Source organism: Trichoplax adhaerens, genomic scaffold (genome assembly GCF_000150275.1).
Source record: "Trichoplax adhaerens TRIADscaffold_7 genomic scaffold, whole genome shotgun sequence".
Classification (NCBI taxonomy): Eukaryota; Metazoa; Placozoa; class Uniplacotomia; order Trichoplacea; family Trichoplacidae; genus Trichoplax; species Trichoplax adhaerens.
Window position 1 is genome coordinate 2,182,044 of NW_002060949.1, and position 26,661 is coordinate 2,208,704.

The 26,661-nt window shown below is 32.3% G+C and overlaps 5 protein-coding genes across 5 annotated transcripts; 3 read left to right on the top strand and 2 right to left on the bottom strand.

The window, feature by feature from the left end:
* Positions 1-7,542: 7,542 nt before the first annotated feature.
* Positions 7,543-9,894, bottom strand: TRIADDRAFT_58027 (uncharacterized protein; the record flags this gene model as incomplete). Its single annotated transcript, XM_002114295.1, has 9 exons — positions 7,543-7,653; positions 7,782-7,907; positions 8,055-8,186; positions 8,334-8,402; positions 8,516-8,575; positions 8,676-8,729; positions 8,911-9,061; positions 9,254-9,322; positions 9,791-9,894. The coding sequence occupies 9 exons, from the start codon at positions 9,892-9,894 to the stop codon at positions 7,543-7,545; spliced, it is 876 nt and encodes a 291-aa protein (XP_002114331.1).
* Positions 9,895-11,332: 1,438 nt separating this feature from the next.
* TRIADDRAFT_58028 (uncharacterized protein) lies at positions 11,333-15,402 on the top strand (the record flags this gene model as incomplete). Its single annotated transcript, XM_002113970.1, has 12 exons — positions 11,333-11,859; positions 12,006-12,166; positions 12,258-12,606; positions 12,792-12,993; positions 13,368-13,556; positions 13,833-13,940; positions 14,056-14,096; positions 14,189-14,252; positions 14,509-14,622; positions 15,003-15,040; positions 15,132-15,180; positions 15,268-15,402. 12 exons carry the CDS (start codon positions 11,333-11,335, stop codon positions 15,400-15,402), a joined length of 1,977 nt encoding a protein of 658 aa, XP_002114006.1.
* Positions 15,403-17,352: 1,950 nt separating this feature from the next.
* TRIADDRAFT_27497 (uncharacterized protein) lies at positions 17,353-20,428 on the top strand (the record flags this gene model as incomplete). The annotated part of the gene is made up of 11 exons (XM_002113971.1): positions 17,353-17,494; positions 18,045-18,124; positions 18,424-18,486; positions 18,657-18,692; positions 18,806-18,850; positions 19,006-19,122; positions 19,216-19,377; positions 19,452-19,589; positions 19,669-19,769; positions 20,039-20,105; positions 20,267-20,428. 11 exons carry the CDS (start codon positions 17,353-17,355, stop codon positions 20,426-20,428), a joined length of 1,113 nt encoding a protein of 370 aa, XP_002114007.1.
* A 232-nt stretch (positions 20,429-20,660) lies between these two features.
* TRIADDRAFT_58030 (uncharacterized protein) lies at positions 20,661-23,097 on the bottom strand (the record flags this gene model as incomplete). The annotated part of the gene is made up of 4 exons (XM_002114296.1): positions 20,661-20,783; positions 20,877-20,924; positions 20,994-21,302; positions 21,952-23,097. 4 exons carry the CDS (start codon positions 23,095-23,097, stop codon positions 20,661-20,663), a joined length of 1,626 nt encoding a protein of 541 aa, XP_002114332.1.
* Positions 23,098-24,282: 1,185 nt separating this feature from the next.
* Positions 24,283-25,833, top strand: TRIADDRAFT_64074 (expressed hypothetical protein; the record flags this gene model as incomplete). Its single annotated transcript, XM_002113972.1, has 4 exons — positions 24,283-24,411; positions 24,511-24,664; positions 24,981-25,069; positions 25,619-25,833. The coding sequence occupies 4 exons, from the start codon at positions 24,283-24,285 to the stop codon at positions 25,739-25,741; spliced, it is 495 nt and encodes a 164-aa protein (XP_002114008.1). The 3' UTR covers positions 25,742-25,833.
* Between the last annotated feature and the right edge of the window lie 828 nt (positions 25,834-26,661).

Sequence of the window (26,661 nt, forward strand, 5' to 3'; positions counted from 1 at the left end):
AATGATGATGGATAGAAATGCTTATCCGCTACTATTTTATACTGGTTGGGGAAGTCCTTAACTTTTATGCTATTTATTTTTTAGCTTTTGTCAACAGCTGGAAAGTTATGTCAAACAATACTAGCAAGATGAATAAATCAGATAGCAAATAATAGCATGAGGAAGGTTTACAACACGGATGCTGAGTCTATAATTGACATCTGCAAACCATTGATTGATCGTTGACATAATCTTTTATTAGCCATAACATTACTAATCAGCATATTCTTCTAATTGGTTGCTAGGTACCATTCTATGCAAAGCAACTAAGCATCAATAGTTTACTCTATAGCCATCATTATTTTTACCCTTTATTGATTGATTGTTCCATTATTGAGGAACGTGATGTTTGTGTAATGGCATCTTGTTGACAAATCTTCACCTTATTTTGTGTTAGCGTTCTTCATAGTTTGCCGGTAATCAATGCAAGAAGAGTATAATTAGTTCTAACTTTTGCTAGGCAGTTGACTCATCTCCTTATCATATTATTAGTTACAACATTGAGTTGGATAATATCGAATTTGCAATATATTCAAATCTTGAAAATACTTACTTGTAAATGCTATATGACTTCTCTAATGGGCCATGGCCAAAGACCTGAATTCCATCTTAACTAGAGCGTGTAGTAATTAGAAAATTAGAGTACAGTAGTCTATTTCTTTTCTAGCATTATTGGCTAAAAAATTACCGTCTAATTAACAGTCTAATAGTATTGCAAGCCTATATCCAACATGATCAATACGCTTAAAGGCAGCAAGACTATCTACAGAAAGTAAATGATAACAGCAAATATTTCTTGCCATCAATTGAATACAACTAATCACGTTTCCAACATGATGATAGTGATTGTCTTATACTTCATTTTTGCACATGGATCATGACATATATGTCGGTCAAAGTCCTCCCACATATGTTTTATTTAACATCCGCTAGCGAAACAACGATGAGTAGTAGTACTATGAAGGCTAACTGTCGGTATATCTAAGAAGTTGAGTAGAAATCAGCTTGTAAAATTGCTGCTATGTTGACTTTATAAAGTTAGTGATAATCCTCTTCTAACGTAGTCATTGTTAAATACCGCGATTCATGCTATAAAAAGGTTGGCATCTATTATCGTCTCATTTCAGATAGCTACATTTCGTTAGGAAGAGATTTCGTACACCTAAGCTTGCATAATCATTGGTTCAAGCTATCTCTAGATAGTCTATCATGATACAGTGACAGCAATATTATGTTGTGTTAAAAGTTGAAATTGATCAGCACAATCATTGTAAAGATAGCAGCTGAATAGAAGGTAGTATCAGTGGTAGAAGTAATAGTACATGCAGAAAAAAATGTATACTATTTGCAGATGCTTTATACCTAGCATAGAATTTATCTATCAGGTTAAGATACGATAGGACTTAGAATAGAAAAACTACGTGGGATAATTGGTTAACAATTACAATGATTCAATGTTATCCAAGATTAAAATAAGCTAATACAATATTGATGGTGGGAACAGAATATGATTTAATGAATCGTTCAGCTTGATTAATTTTATCATTTCACAACTTCCTACAGAATTTAATAAAGGGATGAGAAAGAATTTTCGTTTGCAGTTGGATGGCATAATGTTGATAATCTACACACAGCATGACTGATACAAGTTTTCAAGCCCATTAATTTGCTATTTTATAATTTCTTACAGAGTTTAATGGAAAAAAATTATTTTTTTAAATAAGTTAAAATTTCCCAGTTTCATCGTAGACTGATAGTGTATAAGAATTTTACTCCTGTTATTAATATTCCTCAAATGAAAAATGGAAGCATTCAAAATTTATAGCAATTTTTTCATGGTTAAGCTACCCAGTTTTCAACAATAATTGGGCGATTATCCCATCTAACAACTTAAATTAATGCAATAGTTTATTACAGGAAGGTACAATAAGTATTTAAGACAAATAATTGATTTTAAAAAGTTACATCATATTCTTATATAGCTATGACGTAAGATTGAACTATGTGAGAAACGATAGAAATAACTATTCTATTTTATATAGTCGTTGCAAAATTGATGAATCTCTCTTTACCCTCTATAGAATTGAGTATTATTTAAATAACAAATTCTTTCGTGACATCAATTAGAAATTAATTATTGATTCCTAATAAGCGTAAAATAATGCTAGCAATTTTAATAAAAGGAAATAATGTCATAGCTCCAGATATCCCACCCTATAACTATCCTATCCTATCAATATTTAATCTGGTAAATTATTTCTTATGGCCTTAATTAATCTCCTTTTATATCTAAAAATTGAGATCATTTCAAGTTTATTCTGAATCGAATTCTTTTTTGTCAGGACAAACGAGTATAATAACATATTGTGCGTCATTTTAATCGTCAATCCCGGCAAATGGATAATATCACTATAAGATTTATAATGAAACGTCAAAATGACATTTTTTCCATTTAAATAGGAATGATAAGGCTCTCCTAATGATACAGATTGCAATTTAATCACTTAAATTATTTATCAAAGAATGAAGATATGGCTGCGCCTAAGCTGCCATTTTCTCCATCATTATGAATACGATGATACCATTTTTGGTGCCGTTGTGTCCCACAATTTTAATAATACTGATTGTTTATGTAGATACTAAACATCTGTAAGCATCGTCCGCCTGCCTTCAAGTGTATCTGTACTTTGCTGCCACTTGATACGATATTTACCTCCATCGTTATGAACTATTCTAAGTTTAGAAAAAGAGCTCACTATCGCAAATTTAGTATAGAGCTTGACTTGTTTAAATTCAGACTAAGAGCAATATCTTAAATTTACATAACCTGTTAACATACTTCTTTTTACCTCATGCAAGACAAATTTGACTATTACTTTCAAAATTTTATTATAGATGACGGAGAATTATTTTAGATTGACAACATGTTTTAACATTCATCATAAAAATTAATTTGACGCCAGCCTAAGACAGTATTATATCGATAAAGATGAGCTAAAACTGAACGATAAGTCCACTGATGAAACACTCAATGGATTGTTCTGCAAATAATAAATTTCAAGTGTTGTAAAAAATTTGAATATTTACTGTTTTCCTATCATTTAGTCATAATACAGTATTAGCAGAAACGATAATCATTATGTTATTTACTTCCTGCATTAAATTTTTTATTAGCCAGGCTAATCGATAGATAATGATCAAATTTATTTTTATTGTAGCTCATTTTACCCTATATCTTTAATTAAGAGATTAATCTACTTTATGCATGATGGTAGAGAGTCATTACTATCCCTAAATCGTATCAGGTTTTGCTCAACTAATGTATGGATGAATAAAAAAAATTTGGGGGCAATTTCTTTCAATTCTAAGATTTACAACAAGCATAAGATAGATGGTAATGACAACAGTTGTTGTTCATCTTGGTGAACAACAACTTCATTCTTAGTAAGGAATAACTGCATTGGTTGTTATTGAATTTGGTCATAGCGTATTAGCATCATATTTTACAAATGTACTTACAAACTGTTTTATTAGATGTTCAAGGACAAAGCCATGAAAGAATTAAGCTGACCAACACCCAATTTATTCGCCTACCATGAATTATGGATACAAGAAACTTGATTATATGATATTATCGATCTATTCTGTCAATTAATCTGCTCCTGGCTATCAATGACTGATGATGTCACATTAATCCTCTAAATTATGCCACCTTTTATTTATTTCTACCAGTTATTGTTGCTATTGCTTAAGATAGACAATACATCATTTTAACAACATGATGTTTTTCTAAATTTTTCTTCTCTTTGGACAATAGCTATTATTCAACATTATCAGAGTCATAGCTTTTAGCTTCGTCAGATGATTTGTATTAATATATACAGCATAGTCTAAAATGACAAATAAATACTATTCGCGTGTTTTCTAAAAAAATTACTTGGATTACATCATGTGCTGTAATAAACACAGGCTTGTTTAATCAAGCCCAATTTCTTCTCTACTATTATTATGAGATATAAAGTGGTAGATGAGATCAATAAAGGTTGCATATAAGCATTGAAAGGTGTTACTTGGTAAGATATTGAGCAACTTTAGATGTATTCCAACGTGCAATATTTGAAAATAGTATGAAGGTAGTAATTAAATCAAGTACAGTAGAATTGATAGAACGGTACTGTCATTTTATTAGTAAATCTTAGTCGAGGCCGAATGATAATATTATCAAGGGAACTCTAATGGTGTCTTAATATTTCTTAAATTCAAATCTTGCGAAGTCTTCATATTTCGAATACTTCCTAAAATATGGATTTTCTACTGCATAAAACTACCACTTATATAGTTTGAATGGAGCAATTTAATATCATCGATGCAACTGGTGCTTTATGGTCTTATTTCGTCATAAAACCTGATAACTTTACATTTTCACTCTTTACACTAATTTCAACCTTTACCGCATCTTTTTTTTTACTGTATTGTAAAAGTTATTTCTACATAAAACTGCTGCCTAACATGACTACCACAGTAAATACAGAGAAATAGTATAATATTGCAACGTGGTCTTTAGGCTGATAATTGCTACATCTAGGTACCATAATGATGGTATTTATATCTTATACGATTAATGACTGAGAAAACGGCAGATATCTATTCCTATAACCTCAGTGTAAAGTAACAGAACAGAATAACCGATGATATTTTTAAAGTACTTCTTGAAAAATGTTAACTGTTATTCTATCTGTAAACAGGGGCACTCGATCTTTATAAAAAAATATGAATCAGCGAAATAATAGAAGCGGTCTTTTTGATGTAGTAGCGAGTCTAAATATCAATTCGGGTGTTTGGGGTTGATTTTGGTCATAGTACGACTCCTAATGTTTTAAGATTATTACAGATAAGGTCAAAATTTTCACAATGGTCTATTTGAATGATCTAATCGATATCATAACCTCGTAAGCTGATTGATAAACTGCAATAGCACATATTAGCCTATATGCCGATGGGCATATTTCCGTCATAGATTTCGGATTTAAGCGTATAAACCAGTGTTGTGCGGTTTATCTATAATTTGTTAATGTGGTACATGGTTTATAAATACTTGATATCCACCCTCTAATTTGCCACGTTGGCATTAATCTCGTTCATACTAATAACATTTTACGATAAGAAATCTATTTCTAGTTATACGATGATAGTAATATCTTGGAAGAAAGTCTCAAGATCTGAGTTTAGAGTTGTCAGATATTCAATCTTGCCTTGTTAGGTAATAAAATATGAAACAGTTACCATATTTTGTGCTATTAAAAGCACCACTCTGTAGCAGCAAAATCAAGATGACCTCTGTATAGTATAGCATGCAGTATTGCATTTATTTTGGATATTAGTCGGCTTTTTTCCACTCCTACTTTTAAGTCAATATTGATTTCTTTCTTTCCTATCGATAGCATTACTCATCCCATGTAAATTTATTCCTTCCGTATTTTTTTAATATATCACTTTGTAACAAAATAACCACGATAAAATAGCTTTACTTAAAACATAAAATACGAAATTTACTCCAGAACAAGTTGAAGCAGAAACGAAATGCTTAGGGTTACTAAATGCATAATTTATGTAATTGGATAATGAAGCAGAATGAGTTTCTTAAATTAACGAACACATATGCAGTACCAATTTAACTTAACATACGATAAATTTTATACGATGATAATTTTAATTTTTTAGCATATAAGATCGGTAAGAAAGTAGGTTAGAAATGTTAATATTGATAAACAAATTAAAAACGTTTAAAGATGAAACCGCCACCGCTAATGCATATTTATATTCTGAGCTGGAAGTTTGACAAAGCTAAGCGCTTTCTTATAGTGGCTAAATCAGCAGATCTATATTTAAATTAATTATGTTGTTATTGTGATGTTGTCTATCTTCTGATATGATTCAAATGTCAATCATTTCAATCGCCTTTCTTGCTAAATGGATTTTATAATCTCACTCAGCTTAAAATAAACTTTGATGCTTGTGCCTACATAAATAGATTAATTGGCTAACATGTAAGATGAAGCATAATGATTACCGTAAGTATTGTATGCGTAAGATGATTAACTCTCTAGACAGATTCCTTATATTCCTCATTATAAAATTAAATCTAATAAATCCCATTACATAAAAAGCGATTAGATTAAGACTAAACTTTAAATATGTTAATAGCTAGAGACTGGAGCAGAATGAGCGTATTGATTAGTAAGCTAAACAGGATAGACGAACTCAAAGTAGACATCCCTCGAATTACACAAGCATTCTAAAATACCTTCAATTCTCACACTGCATTCTTCTGATTCATTATCTAGACCATATGTGCACACTTTAAGTCCAGCATAAAAGATTTTAAACGATATAGCGATACAAACTATGATCTCTAATATGCAAAATAAAGAGGATTCTTGAACTGAAGAGTAGATAATTACCGCACTAAAAGATAATAGCGACCTCTTTAAATTGATAGCTGATTTCGAGTTTATAATTTCGTTTTAGTTTATGGATCTTATTCGATTAGGAGTTACTTCAACTGTTTAGTTTTTATCTCAGAATTGATGATTTAACACCAATAAATCCACAAATATCGCCCGCTTCTAATAATCGTAGTATAATCGAAAGATAATCCTAGACAGATAAGTGAACGATCATCTGAAAGATGATAATGGCAAAATACGTCTATAGGATCTAACAATGGATTATAAACTTACAACTTTCGAGTATTTTGAAACATTTAATGATATATATGCAATAAATTATTAATTGCATTTTATTTTATGGCATTTCTATTAATTAAATTAAGGCAATTAGGTTAACAAGTATAAAAATTCACCGTTATAAAATGTAATACATAATTAATTCTACCAGTTAAGACGTTGTTAAAATATAATATACCGTATACCGTATAATTGACAAGTAGTCTGTGATGAATCGATCATTTTGGTAACCTTGGAAGTATATTACAGTTTAAAGAATGTAGGCATATGGATGATTTCAAAAGTATTTTGTATTTGTAGCAAATGCAATTGGTATCGTTCGCAGAATGTCTGCGAAGAATATATGAGAAATAGTCAAAGAGCTAATAAATCCTGGGATCTAAATGTTTCATTTACATTCACAACTACGTAATACAGTATAGAATAAACAAATGCATAAGACCTTGTACCTATGATAAATATTGGATAAATCTAACGGAACAATTGCACTTTACACTATTATGATCCTGCCTTATTATACTTATACTCTAAAAAATAGATATACTGGCAGGTCAATCAAGTCCCTAATATTGTGTCAGAAACAAGTTGGGAAATATTGTTATTTATGTACAAAGCTCAAGCTTTCTCTATTAGACAGTAAAATATTAGAACGTCAAGATTTGACCTACTGTACGTAATCATAGTTGTTACTATAAAATAGATATAGCCTCTAGAATACGAAATTTATTTTTAAACAGCATCAGAGCTTTATTTCATTTTAAGAATAATTTGGCCGAGGCTTCGTTCCTGAACGTTTTGTCGTTAAAGGATTGCCTGCTTCCTTCTTCTTTAGAGCATGATATCGCCAAGCATAGGAAATATGTTCAATCTAAATTAAGACATAATATTATGATTAGTATAACAAGAAATAAGTTAAGAAATACATACCATAGTTTAACACTTTCATTGAAAAAGACTATAGTTTAATCTGCTGTTGTTCATCAAGCAATTCCTTACCGGTATTAAACGATCCGCTTTATTATCAGCTTCTACTACGGTTAGTTCTTCTGGAGTCAGCAATGGCAGTCTTATATGTTTGATTATGCCAAAAGCTACTTCAGATACCTTCTTATCCAAGACCACCTAGTAAATGTGTGGTATAAATGAACTAAGATCAAATTTCATTCTTGGACTGTATATGTTATGTTAATCTATAAACGAGTTAATTACTAACGACTTTATAAGAGCATTGTTTACTATGTCTAATTGTTAGCAGCAAAGCTGACTTACAGAATTAACGGTTGCCCATTCTCGAACAGCTTTAATAATATCTACTTCATCAATATTCAGATTATTACTTGCAAGAGCCACAGCTAAAGCTTCATCTGACATCTCATGGAATCCTTTGGTCTTGAATACAGCCTATTTTAAGAATATTTTACTGATTATTGAGTTCAAGATTCATTTTAGGTAGGATTCCTCATTGCTGCATGGTATTAAGGTAGATTCAGGTTGAAAATACATAGCATGCAAAAGCTATTATCTTTACAGTATGTAATTACAGTGTACCTTAGTATTGGATTCGATAAAACTTAGGCATTTCTTTTGAAGTTCGGCTTGGCCATAAGTGACTGCAGACTAAAGCGATATCGTATTTATTATATATTAATATGCTCAATATATACTATAGGTTACTTAATGTAAGCGTAGTCATGTTACCCATCCTGTCATTAAGTATAGTATCTGCTTACCTGCATAGTTTCACATGCATTGTCAATAGTGATGGAATCGCTCATGAAATTAACACATATCTAGAATAGATTTAATATTATCGATGATATTACATGACAAAGGAAGGCAAACACTATGTCTTACAAGGATTAAGTTTGTCCCAGCTAAGGCTGTACTTACCTTTGCCAAATCACGCAAGCCGTATTCAATGGCTGATGCTAATACGTCAACAACCTTCATAAATTGAGTTGCAACGCATTAGTATTAGAAATATAAGGTAGTAAACGTCACATCTACCATTATATTTATAAATAGATACCTAATCATTATAACTATTTTAAAAAATAAGTAAACCTTACAAATATTGTATTTCATTATCTGAATTTAATGCTTGTATCAACTGTAAGTTTCTTACGTTTTTATCAGTTAAAGAGCAGCAATTGGTATAAATAAACTCTAACACAGCTAAAAAGGAATCAGGTTGTACATCTGATAGGATGTAAGGAACATCGTTATTTTCAATGGCTACGGAATTATCGTGAAACATGGTATCAAATACGTCACATCTATGAAAAAGCATAACAGATAGCAGATAATACTTAGATATTTAAGATTTAAAGTACTGTTAAATATGAAAAATTACGATACAGTTTAGTTACGAACAAATTTTAGAACTGAATAAACTATCATATTTGTAATAATTTGATAATGAACGATAAAAAGATCAAGTTACCAAGCTTATTGATAAATGGTTTTACCTTGCAGATAAAATGCTTCTATGCGCATATATCATTTGTTTGGTATCCCCAACTATAAACTTGATATCACTATGAAATAATATGAACAAAATTGATTAAATATAAAATTATACAACAAATCCTACACTTAGAAATAGAATGCATAAAGCAAGAGATTGGAGTGAATATGCAATTCTAGAATTCCGATGTTAATACATCTGCATATCTTGGAAACTAAGAAAACTTAATGCAAACATTACAGAAATTCTATAATTTCATTTACAAAATGATGGAGACAGCAGTAGTTTCTATCGCTAATATGGATATATTATACACTGTACAGTATTTAACTCTAATTACAGACATGAGCTAGTAACTGAAAGATAAATAATCGAGTAAACTAGCTATCGCCATGATTATGAAATCACGACTAAATATCGTTCTATTTCTATTACTAATACTAACATATTTTGGCATTGTGTTATCATGAAATTGTAATTATAATTATCATAGAGCATTAAGTGTTATCAACAATTTATTAAGGATCAGTAGACTTACCTATACTCTGACTTATTGACTAGCTTTTTCATTTCGGCTGCAAATCCGATAGGATTGCCGTACAAACCTTCGCCTTTCTGGCTATTTGTATTATTTTCCGTCATTTTATTAGTCCTACTAGACGAGGTCCTATGTATTTGATAAGCCTTGGAATGAATGTTACTATCACTGTAATTACCAGCAGAGTTAGTAAAAATTGTCGTCCTTTCTGGCACTATCAAATCAGATTGATGTATGTAATCAGAAATAGGAGAGATTTAATCAACGCTAAGTTATCTTCTTCGTCTATTAATGCAAGGACTCCCTAGTAGTATCGTCTGTTGTCTTGACAACATGAGTTCAAGAAACACGCTACCTGTGCGCATGCGGAGTTCTCTAAATAGTCGATGGTTCATTCTATAGTGGTCAGACAGCTTTATCAAAGCAAGGTCTTCTACTATGAACTATAAGCTATGTTTGAGCGTCCACACTATCGCTGCTGGCTTGAGCTGTACAATATTATCATCATTTCAGTGCCATCTTAATTAATGAATTGATTTATAAACTAGTTTTACCATTTGTTATTATTTTCTGCAAATATGCAGTACGGTATAATGGCATCAACATGGAGAAAAGTAATTCTATAGATAAGAAGCCCAGCTGCACACTCTGAGGTCATCATCATGATACAAAAACATAATCTAAGACGTAGAAACGAACTACGATGCACAAAGTTTACTCTGGATCCATTTCGAATACTAATATTTTAAAGCTTACCGCCTCTAGAATGAGCAGTACACATCACATGGTATGTAGTAGCATAGACTACTAGATATATCAAGATGCATCTAGTAAGTCCATGGCAGTAGAGATCCAATCAATGTAGTTATACTAAAATATCAAATGTGTACTGTAAGTAAGTCTACCAACGAAATCGCGAACTACTGATTTAAATACAGCTACAGCCTCTGGAACGAGCAATACACCTTACTTGATGTGCAGAAGAGATCCGATCGATGTAGTTATTCTAAAGTATCATATGTGCACTATAAGTAAAAGTCTATCTACTACTAAGTCGCGAACTACTGATTTGAATAATAATAATATTATGTAGCTTACAGCTTCTAGAATGAGCAATACACCTTACTTGGTATGCAGTAGAGATCCAATCGATGTAGTTATACGAAAGCATCAAATGTGTACTATAAGTAAACTCTATAGACTAAGTCACGAGCTACTGATACAGTAGCTATTTAGCACGGTGCTACTGTTTACATAAGTAAATGCTAATAGGAGGCGTTGCTCTCACTCTGGTGCAGGATGCATAAGATTGGATTCAGTTATTGTGCAGCAATTATTTTAATCTCTAGTAAATGGGAAAGTTAAGCAAGCGATCGACGAACTACCTCGAATGCCATGATAAAGAATTGAGTATCTCTTAGGAAGATAATGTAGAGGATAGATAAAGTTTGCATACAGCAAAACGCAAGTAGTTATACATTGATTAGTACGGCATGACTGCCGCATTGCTAAACGACAATTTGATCGTATAGAATTGCAAAAATGGCTGACAACAGTCAAGATTTGGGAAAGGATTTGCCATTATCATCTAACGTTGATCAGATATTAATCCATCATTATGTATTAAATTTGGAAATTGATTTTGATAGTCGTATTATCCATGCTTCGGTAATTCTTGTATTGCAAGAAACTAGCAAATTGAAAGCTCTCAATGTCCCATTACAGAGCATTTCTTTGGATTGTAAAGATATCAAGATTGAATCCGTTTGGGAAATTCATGACTATCCCACAACCATTATCGATCACCTATGTTCTCCTATACCGTGCTATCAGCGTCGTCAAATGAACTCAGATCAATTTAATAAGTTATATCGATTGTCGAACGATGCCAAATTGAAAATACGGCTCAATTATCACGTAACAAAATGGTCTATAAATATAATGCCCAAGACAGACTGTGGATACAATTTACATGAAAGACAACCTTGGCAGCCTCGATGTATTTGCATTAATTATGAAACCAACCCTCAAGGTGGATCATTAACATGGGCTAAGGATCAGAACGAAGGGTAATCTAAATTACCTTATACTAAATACATGTAGAATAGGTCATGCAGACACTCTATTATCGTCATGTATTGTAGAATAGATATCGACAGGGTATAACTGTAAATTAATCCAGTGTTAATCCCTAATGTTACGCAAACCTTGGTAGTCCTTGTGTCTTTAGCCAAGGTGCAGCTTTCAACAATAGATCACTTTTTCCATGCCAAGATCATCCTACAATAATTGCTACGTGGCAGGCAAGTGTAAAAGTAAAGTCAAACTATACTGTGGTGATGAGTAGCAATAACGTATGGAGTGAACAAGCAGAAGGTTTGTACTCTCACTAATATACATACATGTATATTGATTAATTGTCATGATAATAACTTCATTCATACACGTACTTATAATTACTTTATAGATTATACGATGTTTCATCACATCATGCTTTTGCCAGTGCCCTGTTCTGTCATCGCTTTAGCTGTTGGTTCGTTTGCATCAAGTTTGATCAAGGTTGTGGACCGGCCAAACATAAACTACAATGATCAAGCTCTAAATTCTAATTCGCATCAAAAATACACCCCTGAAAACAATCCAATAATCTGCAGAATTTACTCAGCTCCCATATTAATTGATATTGCATATGAGAAACTACTAGACTCAGCTGCTAAATACTTAGTTACTGCACAAACGATGCTACTAAGCTATCCCTTCGATAAGTTAGATATAGTTGTCTTACCGAGATGTTTTGGATGTCTTGGATTAGCAAGGTATACACTCCAACCATAAACTATTATTTTTACATTAGAATTTTAGATATTACTATATATACATTGTTAGGGTGCATAACTAAATCTTCTACATTTTAATCCAATCATGGTCAACGTTAATTTACTATGTGTTTGAATTTACATAGAGCTTTGTATTTTATATGTTATATTGTAATTTTGATTAGATGCTCTTATTTCAGTCCTTGCTTGATTATGGTGTCTCCGTCATTGCTTCCTGGTGAAGAATGCCTTAGCTATCGATTAGCTCATGAAATTTGTCATTTCTGGTTCGGAATTCTTATTGGTCCAACAGATTGGACTGAAGAATGGTTTAGTGAAGGCTTTGCAACATATCTAGAAGACAGAGTTCATTGTAAAGCATGTTTGGTGCGTATGACCTATCATATACTCCTACGCGCTCTCTACTTCAATTAGCTTTTATAAGTTGGTTTAAATTTATTAAGTCTGCCAACCATACGGTACGTATAAATACTAACATATTACTACGATTTGGTCCCATGCTATACAAAGATGTCCGAGCAACATACTTTAAACTATATCGAAATATGTTGTAATTTGAGATATCGCAGTCTGAAATCTGAACTTGAAAATACGGATTTATCACTTCAAGAATTACGGTAAATGGTTATTACTTGTTAGAGATATACGTAACTTCAATTGACTGTGCAGTCATTTAGCAGATGCATAGCGTATGATAATAAACTCTTGATTTCAAAAACTCTTGATTTCAAAATCTTTAGACCCAAAACAACAATGATGAATGGAAAAGGTATAGGTATAGAACTAAAGTTCAGTCTAGCGTATCACTTCAAAATGCAATTTGCAATGACGTTAAGATTTATCTATTGGAACCTTTAGATTCCGTAACTGGTATCATAAAGAGCGCATTGGAACCTGTTAAATCATTTCTGCAAGTGCATTACCTAAAGGTATAGCAGGAATAATACTATTACTTATCCTATTAATAACTCAAATTTTTAATAAAGATATACATTTTTAGAGAGCTTTCAACAAAGTTAATTTCCTCATAGTCATCTAATGTTGTCATCTTTCTAATATTGGCCGTTCATACGTACACCCTAAGCCAAAGCTTAGGCCCTATCTTACGCTTTTAAAATTCGAGCTCACCTAATACTCCAATTTTTAAGAATCGCTTCATCCGAAAATAATTTCAAGTTATTAAAGTTCTTGATTGGTTTTGCTAGGGATATTTTCTACTCTATTATCTGTCAAAAATTGTTGGACATAATCAATTTGATGACTATATACGTTCTTTCGTAAATAAATACTGTTTTCAACATGTTAATTGCAAGGTAATTTATAGAACGTGAACAACTTAATCTGGCAGTTTCTATCGTGTACTAATATGGATTGGTTAATGAGTTTTCGATTAATTTATCCTGGTTCTTAATTTTTTATATTTTTTAGGAAGTTTTTGACCATTACTTCGATTTCTTTCCCAAGTTGAGGTTAACTAATCGTCGCATTACCTGTAATACTAATTTAAAACTAATATGAACATAATGTTATTAACAAAGTTATATTTTAAACTGTACTTTAGAAATCAGGAAGTTACTATACGTGCTACTATTAAAGAATGGCTAGACAATGCTGGACTTCCAGAAGTAAATTTATTACAATTTAGAACACATACGCTTAAGAACTATATTTTAGGATTACAAAGTCCTGATTAGGTGAACTACTTTGTTGTAGCAAATAAATCTTCAAAATTTTGAATGTATGGGAAATAAACTTTATTTGCAAGTTCATGACGAGGTATCTATCTCATAATTATTCTGCATTGTACCTAGAACTGCCGTTAATGCTTACGGATATTTAATTACATAAGAGTTTACAATTGTAAATCTTTGAAATTTTCAGTATAAAAGGTGGATTAGATTAAATGAATATAACAGACGAAAACCTCGTCGTATCTATCGTGGCAGCCGAAAACGTCGAAAAGCCTTAGCCGATAACTTACCATCTATAGCCAATGTAAGTAATATATAAAAGCACCTTAATAATTCATAATCATGGAAAGACATAGCTATGTTTCTATTCGAACAAGATTATTACTAGATTGTAGCAGAATGGATTTCACCGACGTCCACTTCTATAAATTTTAAAAATATTTATAGCTGCCACAATACTAATATGTTTTTTATAATGTCTTTTTTAAAGTTATCAACCAAGCAGATTATCTTGCTTCTTGAAATGCTATTAGAAATTGAGTGTTTAACTATAACGACATTAAAGAAACTTTGCCAGTATTATCATCTTGAAAATGCAAACCCAGAAGTATCTACTTAATCTCTATTCACTTTTGGTGTTGTTTTTTGCTTTGTAGTACTGATTTTCTTTTATTGTAATACTAGATTCGTCATAGATGGTGCGAACTAGTCATTAAACATAGGTAAAATCTCTTTTTATAGTCATTTATGTATTAGTTCAAATAGTTTATACACGCTATATTAACTGCATGTTTCATTTATTAATTATTCTAGATACATCAATGGATACAAAAACATCGAAAACTTGCTAATAGAAGATCAGGTAAGTCAATCTCTACGCTTATAACTAAATTTGTTATAACTGTTTGCCAAAGTAAGGCGTTGCAATACTAAATTATTCTTTTAACAGGGAATGGGGATATATTTATATGGAGAACTGGTCCTATACGATCTTAAAGATTTAGCCAGTAAAATTTATGTAGGTATACAACACGAAATGGATCGAGATGCTACAGCTATAGTTGCTGAACTCTTATCGTCATAATTTATTTCTCCTATGTCTGAGAGTACTATCAATATTTTATTCGATACATTTAAGAAACGTTAAGATGTATAGTTTAAATTATCATAATATGATACTTTATGTCATGCCAATTCTAATAATAAGGAATTTAGGTAATAAATGCTTATGTATACGTTTGAAAATCGATTAAACTTAGAGTGGTTGCTATACAGAAGCTGATGACATCTCTATATGTATAACAAAATTTTTAATGTATGCTGTTCATTACATACCGTAGCAAAAGATCAAAAGGCATATGCTTGATACTTGTTTTTCAGGAGTGTTGATTTAAAGAAATAGTTTTACTATTTTTGATACTATGCCTGGGTTTGTCTAGACTCAAACAATTAGCCTATGCTGAGTATTTAATAATGCATTAAGCTACTGAATTAAATGCAATAGCAGCTGCTCTTAGTTAATTCTCGATAAATACTTATTTTGATACAGTTTGTTTTTTAACCGTAAATATTGGGTAAGGATTGGTATTCGATAAAAGTTATGCAACGGAGCCTCTGTCTAGAATAATGGGTCTTGTAAGTCGATAGTAGTTTTGCAACAGTATCTATACTGATTGATTGGGGATATATAGTAATGGCATTATTTACCACTGGTTTTAGACATCAGACTATTGAGTTAGATAGGATATTGATTCGTTCCCTGTTTAAATAATGATCACCACTAAATGGTGCTCCACAATATCTATACGTATCTATTGACTACATCACTTTATAGAATATGCTTATACCGATAATGATTTCACGCTAAATGAACTATTATTTACTGAGATATTTACATATATTTGAATAGCAGAACTTACTTCAGGATATTTTGTATTTATGCTACTAGCAATATATCACTTCACAATAATTTAAGCTATCTCTTTATTAAAGCTATTCATGTAATAGTAACTTGCAAAAAGGCTTATAATATATGAAATATTGACATAAACATCCATATAACTCAATCTAATCGCTTATATAAGCTATACATTAATCCACTAGAAACATATGAGAATATTTAGGATATGTAGAAAGTTAACAAACGCGAGATGTTGCTATACCAGTCGTAAACGCCCATATTCTAATTTGTCCGAAGCACAGTCAAATTTGGTGCTTCCATTTCCGATATTATAAAGAAGGCAATTTGTACTCCCTATGTGGTCTGTCTACTCCAAAACAAAAAGTTATTGTTGTAGTAGTAAGAAAATCGTGGTGGTAATGGCAATATTATATTCTAGCAGAGTACCGCAGAGACATGGCGACACCACTAATTAAGAATAACGTCAAAATACTACATATATGTATAGGTGAACTTATATCAGTGTTAAGAATATTTTGATAGAAAATATCAAGAAGTACTGTGAATGCAGCCTAGATAATGATGTTACAGACTGGCTTTGATTGTATTGATGTTAATTATTTGCTATAGTACGGTACTTAGGCAGGAAAATGTTAAGTAAGTAGGAGAAATAACTCCACCGGCTAGTCTTAACTGAAAGGAACTTAGTCATAGGTTATAATTGCTGCCCTTCTTTCTCTTAATAATTTAAAGTATAGTGCACTCGAAGTACCACTTATTAACTTCTCATTAATCAAGCAAAACATTATGATACAAATATAACGAACTAAAATCAATGTAATCGACTTTCATCCGTTACAATCGCTGTTCTTCTCCTTTGATAGTTTGAAATTAACATCTGAAAGTACTGCTAACTTATTCGTAACCAATTTCGATCGCTTCCCTTAAAGTTATTATTCAATAAAAAAGCAGATCTACCAATATAGTCCTTATAAAGAAACGCTAACGCAACATTGTGTAGTAACAATTAGACCAACTTCATTAACTTTTCAATATCAGCCTTTAATCACTTGGAATATCTACTATAGGTTTACTTTTTAGATCAATTTATACCATAACAACTTGGATTATATCATGATTTCGGATCAAGATTTATGTAAAGTTCGCGATCACTACCCTCCACTCAAAAATGATCTTATTTTACGTGTAGCCCGTGGCCAACATACCGAAGTTATTCCCGTGTGGACGATGAGGCAAGCGGGTCGCTATTTACCTGGTGAGAATGTTTACGAAGCATGCAATATCGAATACTAACTACTGTTATTATGTGGAGTTCTACGTTGATATCTTCATTAGCTTTTATCGCGTCATGTTTTAAGATATTTGATACTTTTTGCTATGCAAAGTAGCATAGTAAACATTAGCTTGGATTCTTATTAACAGTTACTTGCCTTATTTGAAGAGATTAATAATATAATCTGAAGAAAGAGACTAATCTTTTCCATACCATCACAGAGTTTAATATTCTATTTATGTTCATAGTACAGGGGAAGATTCAATAAATAGTTGTCACAAACGATAATGTATATACGATATAGAGCTAAAACTAAGAATTTTGTCACAAAATCTTGCGATAAAGACTTTTCCATTTATTACTTGGAATAAACATATTCGAAATCTTAATATTAACGAATTTTCAGTGATTAGTTAATCATCATCAGCAATGTTTGGTTGATATATATGTAGCCAAATTACTACCGTAACTTATTAAAGGGTTTGATTTCATTACCTTCTGATGCTTAATAGCGTTTATATATTTTGACTAGAGTTTAGAGAAGTCAGGAGTCAAAATGACTTTTTCACTGTTTGTAGAACTCCATCTTTGGCATGCGAAGTTACTTTACAGGTAAATGGAAAGGGCTTTGCTCTATTTTATGCAACTCCAATCGCGATACAATACATTATGTGCAACGTTAAAATATTCATCGTGAAATTTCTATAGTAGATTTATGAGAATGTTTATTTAATGTCAATATCTATAGTAGTATTCATTTTAACAAATTGTAGATTCGTAGGTGCAAGATTATAGAGACTTCATAGTGCATATGTTGAATTAGCACAGAGAAATAAAACATAGCAATCGATCATTGCCGAGTTAATTAAGCAACTATGTAACAAAATTCCATGGCTTTCTTCCTTTATTAGCCAATCAGGAGATTTAACTTAGATGCTGCCATTATCTTTTCGGACATTCTAGTAGTTCCTCAGGTAATACCATTCTATCTTAGTGTAGTATAATAAAGAACTATCATGACATCTATGGCTGTTAGGCTGTTATATGTAGTAATCTCAATATATAGAAAATCCAAATTGATAGTTTCTCTAATTGATTAAACATAAGTAAATCAGTAATAACAGCCTGATGTTACGTATCTTAGGCTTTAGGGATGAATATTGAAATGATACCTGGCAAAGTAAGGGAGGCAAAATGTCCTATTTTACTTTCAATTATAATTCGTATAAGTACCGTAATCAGAGTAGTTACATACAATTAATTATTTATACTGTCGTATGCATGGATATGTAGGGCCCCATTTTTACAAGTCCACTCGAATCTCCAGACGATTTAAAGGTTTTTTTATTTTTGATCTATTTCAAGTTTCTATTCTATTAACAGCAAATTGTTCAGCAAACAAGTTGTAACTTAATATAAACTATAATTTAGAAATATTAAACTATCGTAACTAAATGACATGTGGTATTACTCAATATTTACTCATATCTTAGGAATTAGATAGGAATATAGACGTGGATGAGAGACTTGGCTATGTCTTTGACGCTATTACATTAACTAGACATAAACTCAAAGGTCAAGTGCCATTGATTGGATTTGCTGGAGGACCTGTAAGACAACTATATCTACTCTTCTATCGATATTAATGAGTGATTAGTAATATTTAGATTCATCCTAGTAACAATTGCTAGTTTATGTTGTAGTGGACATTAATGGCGTATATGATAGAAGGCGGTGGTAGTTCTACAATGTCTAAGGCAAAAAAGTGGCTATATCGCTATGAAGAAGCAAGTCATCAGCTCCTTCGCCTTCTAGTCGATGTAATTGTAGAGTATCTTGTTGGCCAAGTCAAGGCTGGAGCGCAGGTAGTACATGATACAATGATAATTTTACATTATTTAGTCCAAATTTAAGATGAAAGCTTAAATTCCTTCCGTAGCTTCTTCAGGTTTTTGAATCCCATGCCGGAATCCTCGGTCCAGATATGTTTGATAAATACTCCCTAACTTATTTGCAGCAAATATGTCAAAAAGTAAAGCACAACTTGGAAGCAGCTAAACTTGAGGTTGTGCCTATGGTATGTAGTTACTTATTAGGCTTTGACAATACAGATAAAAAATTTAAAAAGTCATAAAGTTCGCTATTGCATGTTTCAGATTGTGTTTGCCAAGGGAGCGCATTATGCGCTTCATCAGTTATCTAACATTGGTTATGACGTAGTTGGTATGGATTGGACAATTGATCCTGAAGTAGCAAGGTAAAATATAAGATTTATTTTACTATAGCAGTAGTCGGATGGAGATATCAAGCATTTTATGACTGCACTGTATATTTCATATATCGCATAGAACATAAATTTAAAGAATATTTTAGATTATATCAGATACTCGAAATTAATTAAAGCCTAAATAAACGGGTATACAAGTACGCCAAGTAATAATAAAGATTACTTTGAGACAGAGATCCAAACAATTCGTTATTTTTATAATCAAAATTACATTGAAGCTTTTTTGATATAATCAACAGAAATAAAATAGGCCATGAAGTAACAATTCAAGGCAATCTTGATCCATGTACTTTGTATGCTAGCAAGGTTAGTTATAATTTCAATTTACTATTTATTGCATATGTTGTATGCAGATAACTATTAAGACATATAGAAGAAACGATATTACGTTTGAATAAACTACTTAGCGTCAGTCCGCTGATAAGTTATCAGCGCTGCTAAATTCATATTTCTATTTTACTTTATAGACTGAACTCGAAGAAAAAATACAAAAGATGGTTAAAAAATTTGGCGCTCAACGTTACATTGCTAATTTAGGACATGGAATTTATCCAGACGCTGAACCAGCGCAATTAGATTTTTTTGTAAGAACCGTACATGAATATTCCAAAAAACTTACAAACACCTAACGCAGAAGTCTAGATTTGTGATTAACTAAGGAGTGGTATTTACAATATAAATTTTGGCCTCGAAGAGCGTATCTTATCACACTTGTTTATACCTTAAATTAAACAATTGCATTAAAAGGGGAAGCGAACAAATTCGATACATCAATATACTGCATTACATAAAGTTTCCAGGTTGCAGTATCAACAGTAATATCAATGCTTTTGCTACACGTTTAGGTATGATATAGCAGTATTACTCATCACTAGAAATAGTCCTTATTATTTCAAATGTGCCGCATTTTTGCTCTGCTTCCCAATCAGTTTGTGATTTACTTAAGTCGATATAATCGTTTTTTTGCACTGGAGAATTCTTTACCTGCGACGAAATTTAATTTTAAAAACGGAATATATCCATAATAATATATCTATAGCTTACTTGAGGCGAATATGAATTGCATTTATTACATACCGTCAATATTGTATCAGATGCTTTCCGATCAATTTTGATTAACATTTGCTATAAAAGAAAAGAAAGATGTTAATAATAAAAGAGCTAGGACGCACTAGATATAAGTAATTTACTCACTGATTGTATTTGAAGTTTCTTATTTTGCTTTTCAAGTTCTGCCTCCATTGAGTTCAATTGCTTCTTAATCGGATCAGGTAGCTCGATATGGCTATTTCTTTTTATATTAGTAAGCATCCGTATAGCAATTACAATGCATGCAATCGGAAGTAGTGAGACTACAATAATAACAAAAATGAAAACTATTGCTATTACTGGCTGCCATAGAGGTGGAATTTTTCCTAGCAGTGGCGAAAATGATTCACCCATCAATTCAATCAAGATTCGAAAGTACTCAAATGTAGATCCCCATATACAAGACCACAATGCCTATCGTACAGATAGCAACGATAAAAAAAGAGGCAAATAGAGTTAACTGACGTTATCAAGTATAGTTACAATTATAATTACGGTATATATTATCATTAATACAGGAAATCTGATAGATTACTACGCACGTAATAAGCAGGGGTAATATATTTGAGCGTTCGAGAATTGTAGACATTTAATACCATCATGCGGTGTGTTAACATATAGAAATTATTTAATGAATTTAGAGTAATTACTCAATAAATGACAATTCTAAATATTCCGTTGTAAATACTTGACCTTAGACCAGCAAATAGAGTAGTTTCGGAATAATTTAATTAAATCAACTCTGCTTGCTAAAGTCCTAGGACAGAGCAAGAGTCCTTGAAATGGGATTTGTTATTTTGTGGACATCATTTATAGCATGTGCACAGTACCATAGAACTAGCAATCATTTTGAAATAAATATTTAAGATGTTTTGACTAAAAGTACCGGTATACTGTAGATAGGTAAAGGTAGGGTGATAATAATTTATTAATTACGGGGCAGAATTAGCAGTCGAGAACAATGAGTCATTATGCTGAGCATTTGCAAGAACCTGTTGCAGAAATATGCTACTGGATTAGGATTTAAAGTAATAACTGTAGAGCAATGTCTAGGTACCAGTACCTTGTTAGGTGTGACATCAAGAAGAGCATCTTTCATTACGTATTTCATATTATCGGCGCAGGGATCACTGGAAACGAATAAAAATTCATACATATACTTTCCGATAGTGCCTGCAAAGGATCGTTTTAGCTCTGCTTCGCGATATCTTCGGCACTCAGTCTCTAGGCGTGAATTCAGTAAACTTTTACCTATAGCTTCTTTATATAATCGTAGCCATTCCCAAGGCCAACTGAGTATGAGGCCAAAAACAATAAAGTAAACTACTAATGATATATAATTACCACGACAAAGAAGGAGGATAGTTGAAAATATTGCTGCAAGAACTATCAGCAATACAACTTCAGACTTTACGTAAGAGTCAAGCATAAAACCGGAGTCTACATTAACAAATGAGAATGATTGTGGTTGTGTCCTGTCGACGATAATATTCATAATTTCATCAACACGATCTAGGTTACTGATATCGTCAATTAGCATTTCGAGTGATAGAATTTCCGATGTTTTGATGGAAACTGATAGTGTAACCTCTTCATTCGTAGTATTTATTTTTTTAAGAACATTTATTAGGCGTTTAACAAAAGTTTGATAATAATTTGAATGCAAATATTGATTGAGAGCTGCTTGCTTGTTTAGTGGATTACGATTACGTGAAGGTGAGTCTATATTTAAATCTGATTTGATGGATTGATCGTCAATAATGTTTAATTTATTATCTAAATGATTAGCATCTGCATGTCTATTTCCTTCCAGCTTGATTGGTTGATGGTTAGTTGCTTTGAAGTTATTATTTTTAAGATCATTTGAAGTAGAATCCTGTTGCCTATTTCTTGAGATCTTTGTTGATTGATCGTTGATTGCCTTGACATTATTTTTGACATCATTTTCAGGTGAACCTTTGAGCTCTAAATTTTTGACAGCAACATGTGCAAATTTATCTCCTTTAGCTGTATAATCAGCAATACCATCAAATTCATTATCTAAATTATCCCAAATTGGTTTATTTTTCACCTGTGATTCAACTAATTGCTGATTGATAGTATCGAAGTCGTTGTCTAATGATGGTACTTTCAATTCATCGTCAGCAATAGATTGTTGAGGCAAGCCACAAATTATAGTGAATAAAAACAATCGATGGAATAACATCATTGCTTTGTGTCCAAAAGTTAAATTTGAACAGATAATATAGGCTATCGTCAAGAATTACTACCCTACCGAGATATTCGCACAGATGCAATACGCTGTAATAGAATGTTCTATTCGAGCTAGATGCCGCTTTTGAAGTATTACCAGTTTAGCCTAATTGAATAATTCACTGGCGAGGAGTGCTGCTGCAATGATATAATCTTCGTGTCAGCAACAACGGATGGTTCTTGTCTTGACTATCTTGTAGAAGATACTATAGGGAGTAAATTTACAGGCCACGAGAGATATCATTAGCCATAGATAGTCCTGAATGAAGTGATGAATAAAGCTATAACAGGTTATAACAATAATCTATCCGAGATTGCCCTGAATACGCTCTTGATTAATGAATTTTAATCAATGTTCTTCGAACGCCATTGCCACTCCATCAAGCTGCTTGGGCAAAATGTGTTGATTAGTATGATAGAAAAGTTAGTTTAGTACACGAAACTATAGACTGTGTGTTAGCATTCTTGCAAAAAAACGTATAGCGATAGTAGAGCATGTTATATATCGTGGGTTTACGCTATGGAGTATCTCTCTTGCGACACAGTACAAACCATTACAGTACAATATACTGTAAAAGGGGCAAGGAATTCACACAGTGACATTAGTTTTGGTAGGATAATGTCGGTTAACAAGGTTGTGTCGTATTTGCGCTGCCACTACAGTCTATGTTATATAAATCGTAACAATGAATGCGCTGTATCTGTGATGTTTGTTCTACTGGCAAAAACGATGCCACCTTACTTACAGTTGAAAGTGGTCGCTACACGTGACATTATTTCAAATCTTTTTTTTTTGCACTGTAGACTGGCGAGTGAAAGTAGTGTCACCCTTATAACAGTGTATTCAATACATCTTGCGACATTACTTTTGTTGCTAAGTACTACAGTATTGAATGTACTAGCGGTAAGGCAGTCCATGATGCAATCATCCAATAGGAAAAAATTTCAGCCTTTCAAGACTCTTACTAATACCTATCTCAGGATCGGCTGTATGAGTAGTCCTGTCGCAGACGCCAAGATGCACCTAGATCGAAGCTTTTTGACCATTTTTACCCCTCGCATCAAGCGGCTACGCGACTGCGTTTTCACAGTTACTTAGACTGGCGTCGAGGTAGGATTGCAAGATTAAAGACAAGGAAACATGCTATCGGCTCGCTTAACAAGGCAATTAGTCCGATTTAATGGACGTGTAGTGTTACAACAGAGTAGGAATTATGCTGATGCAGCACCAGCTAGCCAATTGCTGTTAACATTTGCTTCTCCCAATCAGGTAATCAATTGAACAACGTTTCTTCGCTAGCTCTTTCAATATGGCGGCTTAATCGACTCCGTATGGCGTTATTCAACATTCTTATTTCCTTTTCATTAGGCCTTCTATAGCAAACAAAACGTCAAACAAGTTGATGTACCTTCATTTAGTGGTAACTTTGGTATCTTACCTAGTCATGTTCCTACTATTGCCGTTATCAAGCCTGGAATTGTAACTGTATATGAAGAAGATGGAACGACTTCCAAGTATTTCGGTAACTTTCTATTAGCAAACAATATCGACTCATAAACATACTTGATTTACTGTACTAGATAGAACAGATAGGCAAGATGACATTGCTTACTCACGAAGAATGTAGCGTCTATTTTACCTTTATACGGTAGTACTAGTAATTCGATAGACTAAAAGTTAACACAGTACTTAAAAACTGGAGATGGATGGCATTTGTCGGCATAGATTGACTGTATCGGATACTAGTGGATTACGTAGTACAGATAGACACAAATTTAAATTCGATGTTGTTATCAAATGATAAATTGAATGCGTTTTACTTCTTTTATCCAATATAGCAAGCAGCGGTAACATTTCCGTCAATGCAGATTCAACTGTTCAAATTCTTGCTGAAGAAGCTTGTCCATTAGATCAGCTAGATGCTCAGGTACAGTAGTATATAGACATACACCGGTATAGAATCCTTTTTCAACCTATTTGTGCTTGACGAATTGTGTTAACGTAAAGTATACTGAAATCATGTTGTATTACTGTGTAAACCTATTACTGTACTTAGATGCTCAACTACAGTAGTATACAGACATACACGCGTATACAATCCTTTTTCAACTTGTTTCTACTTAGCTAATTGTTAACATAAAGTATACTGAAATCAGATTGTACGTGTATTACGCTATAAACCTATTACTTAAAAATTTCCATTAAGTTAAAACTAATTTCCTTTTTTCATAATGAATATAGAAAGAGTTAATAGCTTAATAGGATAAATTGTTGATAAAATTGTGACAATATCGACTAAACTGACTAGGTTTACAAAGTCAATGCTATCCCTATTGCTATCACATTTATTACGTCAGTGTCAGTAAATAGCAGGCCCTTAGGAACGAAGTTCTATCTATAAATATGTCAAGTTGTATCCGACTTTCACCAACAGTCACAATTCTTATCGTTTCTACTCTAACATGTGACAATCTAGGCCGCGAGAGAAGGTTTAGAGAAAGCTAACCAACAGGTTACATCGGCATCATCAGATGAAGCTAAAGCAGAAGCGCAAGCAGCCGCCGAATGCTATGAAGAAATTATCAAGGCTACTAATTAATTAATGTTATCGATGTAAAATTTTGTAATGAAGGCTTACCAAAGTACAAATTTAAGATACAATTTTAACGAACATTTAGCTTCAACTTCAATAAATACCTGAAGAATCTCAAAAAGCTTCTATTACAAATTTGTCAATACCAGCGTAATATCATGGGCTGATATTTTAGCAAGTACAGTAGGTACAGGCATATTTTTGAAGACCAATACTTAGCCATGCTACGCGTGTGTGAATCTGTTTTAATCAGAACTGATCAGTTACTCATGAAATAATGGAGGTTGCTACTATACGGTCGATCCAATTCGTAGCTTCGCCAATTAATCCATAACAGATATTAGAGATACACAATTCTTTCCTAATATATATTTTTGAACTTCATTATCGTTTATATTTACTACAGTACAACTATTCAATAACGAGAATAGATCACTAACATTAGGAATTTCTTTCTACCCTCACTGTGAAAATTATCAGCTTGCAGTAGTAGCTGTCAGTTATATTATACATATAGAAATAGCTAGCGTGCTCATACGATTTTCGTAAATTGTTAATCATTAATTCTTAGGCATTGAAGCTACATTAACTTTTTCAAATTTTATTAATTAATTTAATTGCTTTAAAAGTTGATGGTGAAATTATATAAAATATTTCAAGTATATCAAAGTATTCAAAATCGCAATATTTACAGTACACCGTGTCCGAATTGGTAGTCACGGTAATGATGCGATCAGTTCACAGAATTGTATAACCATTATCAACGCTAACAGATTCTCTTTTTAAAAGCAAAACGCATTTAACAAAATTTCAGTGCGGATTACACAGGTAGATAAATTACTGTATACAGAGGTAACATGGGAAGATATAGGATGCATATAAAAATGCGATAGCTATTCGTACCGGTATTGTAAAAACATTTGTTA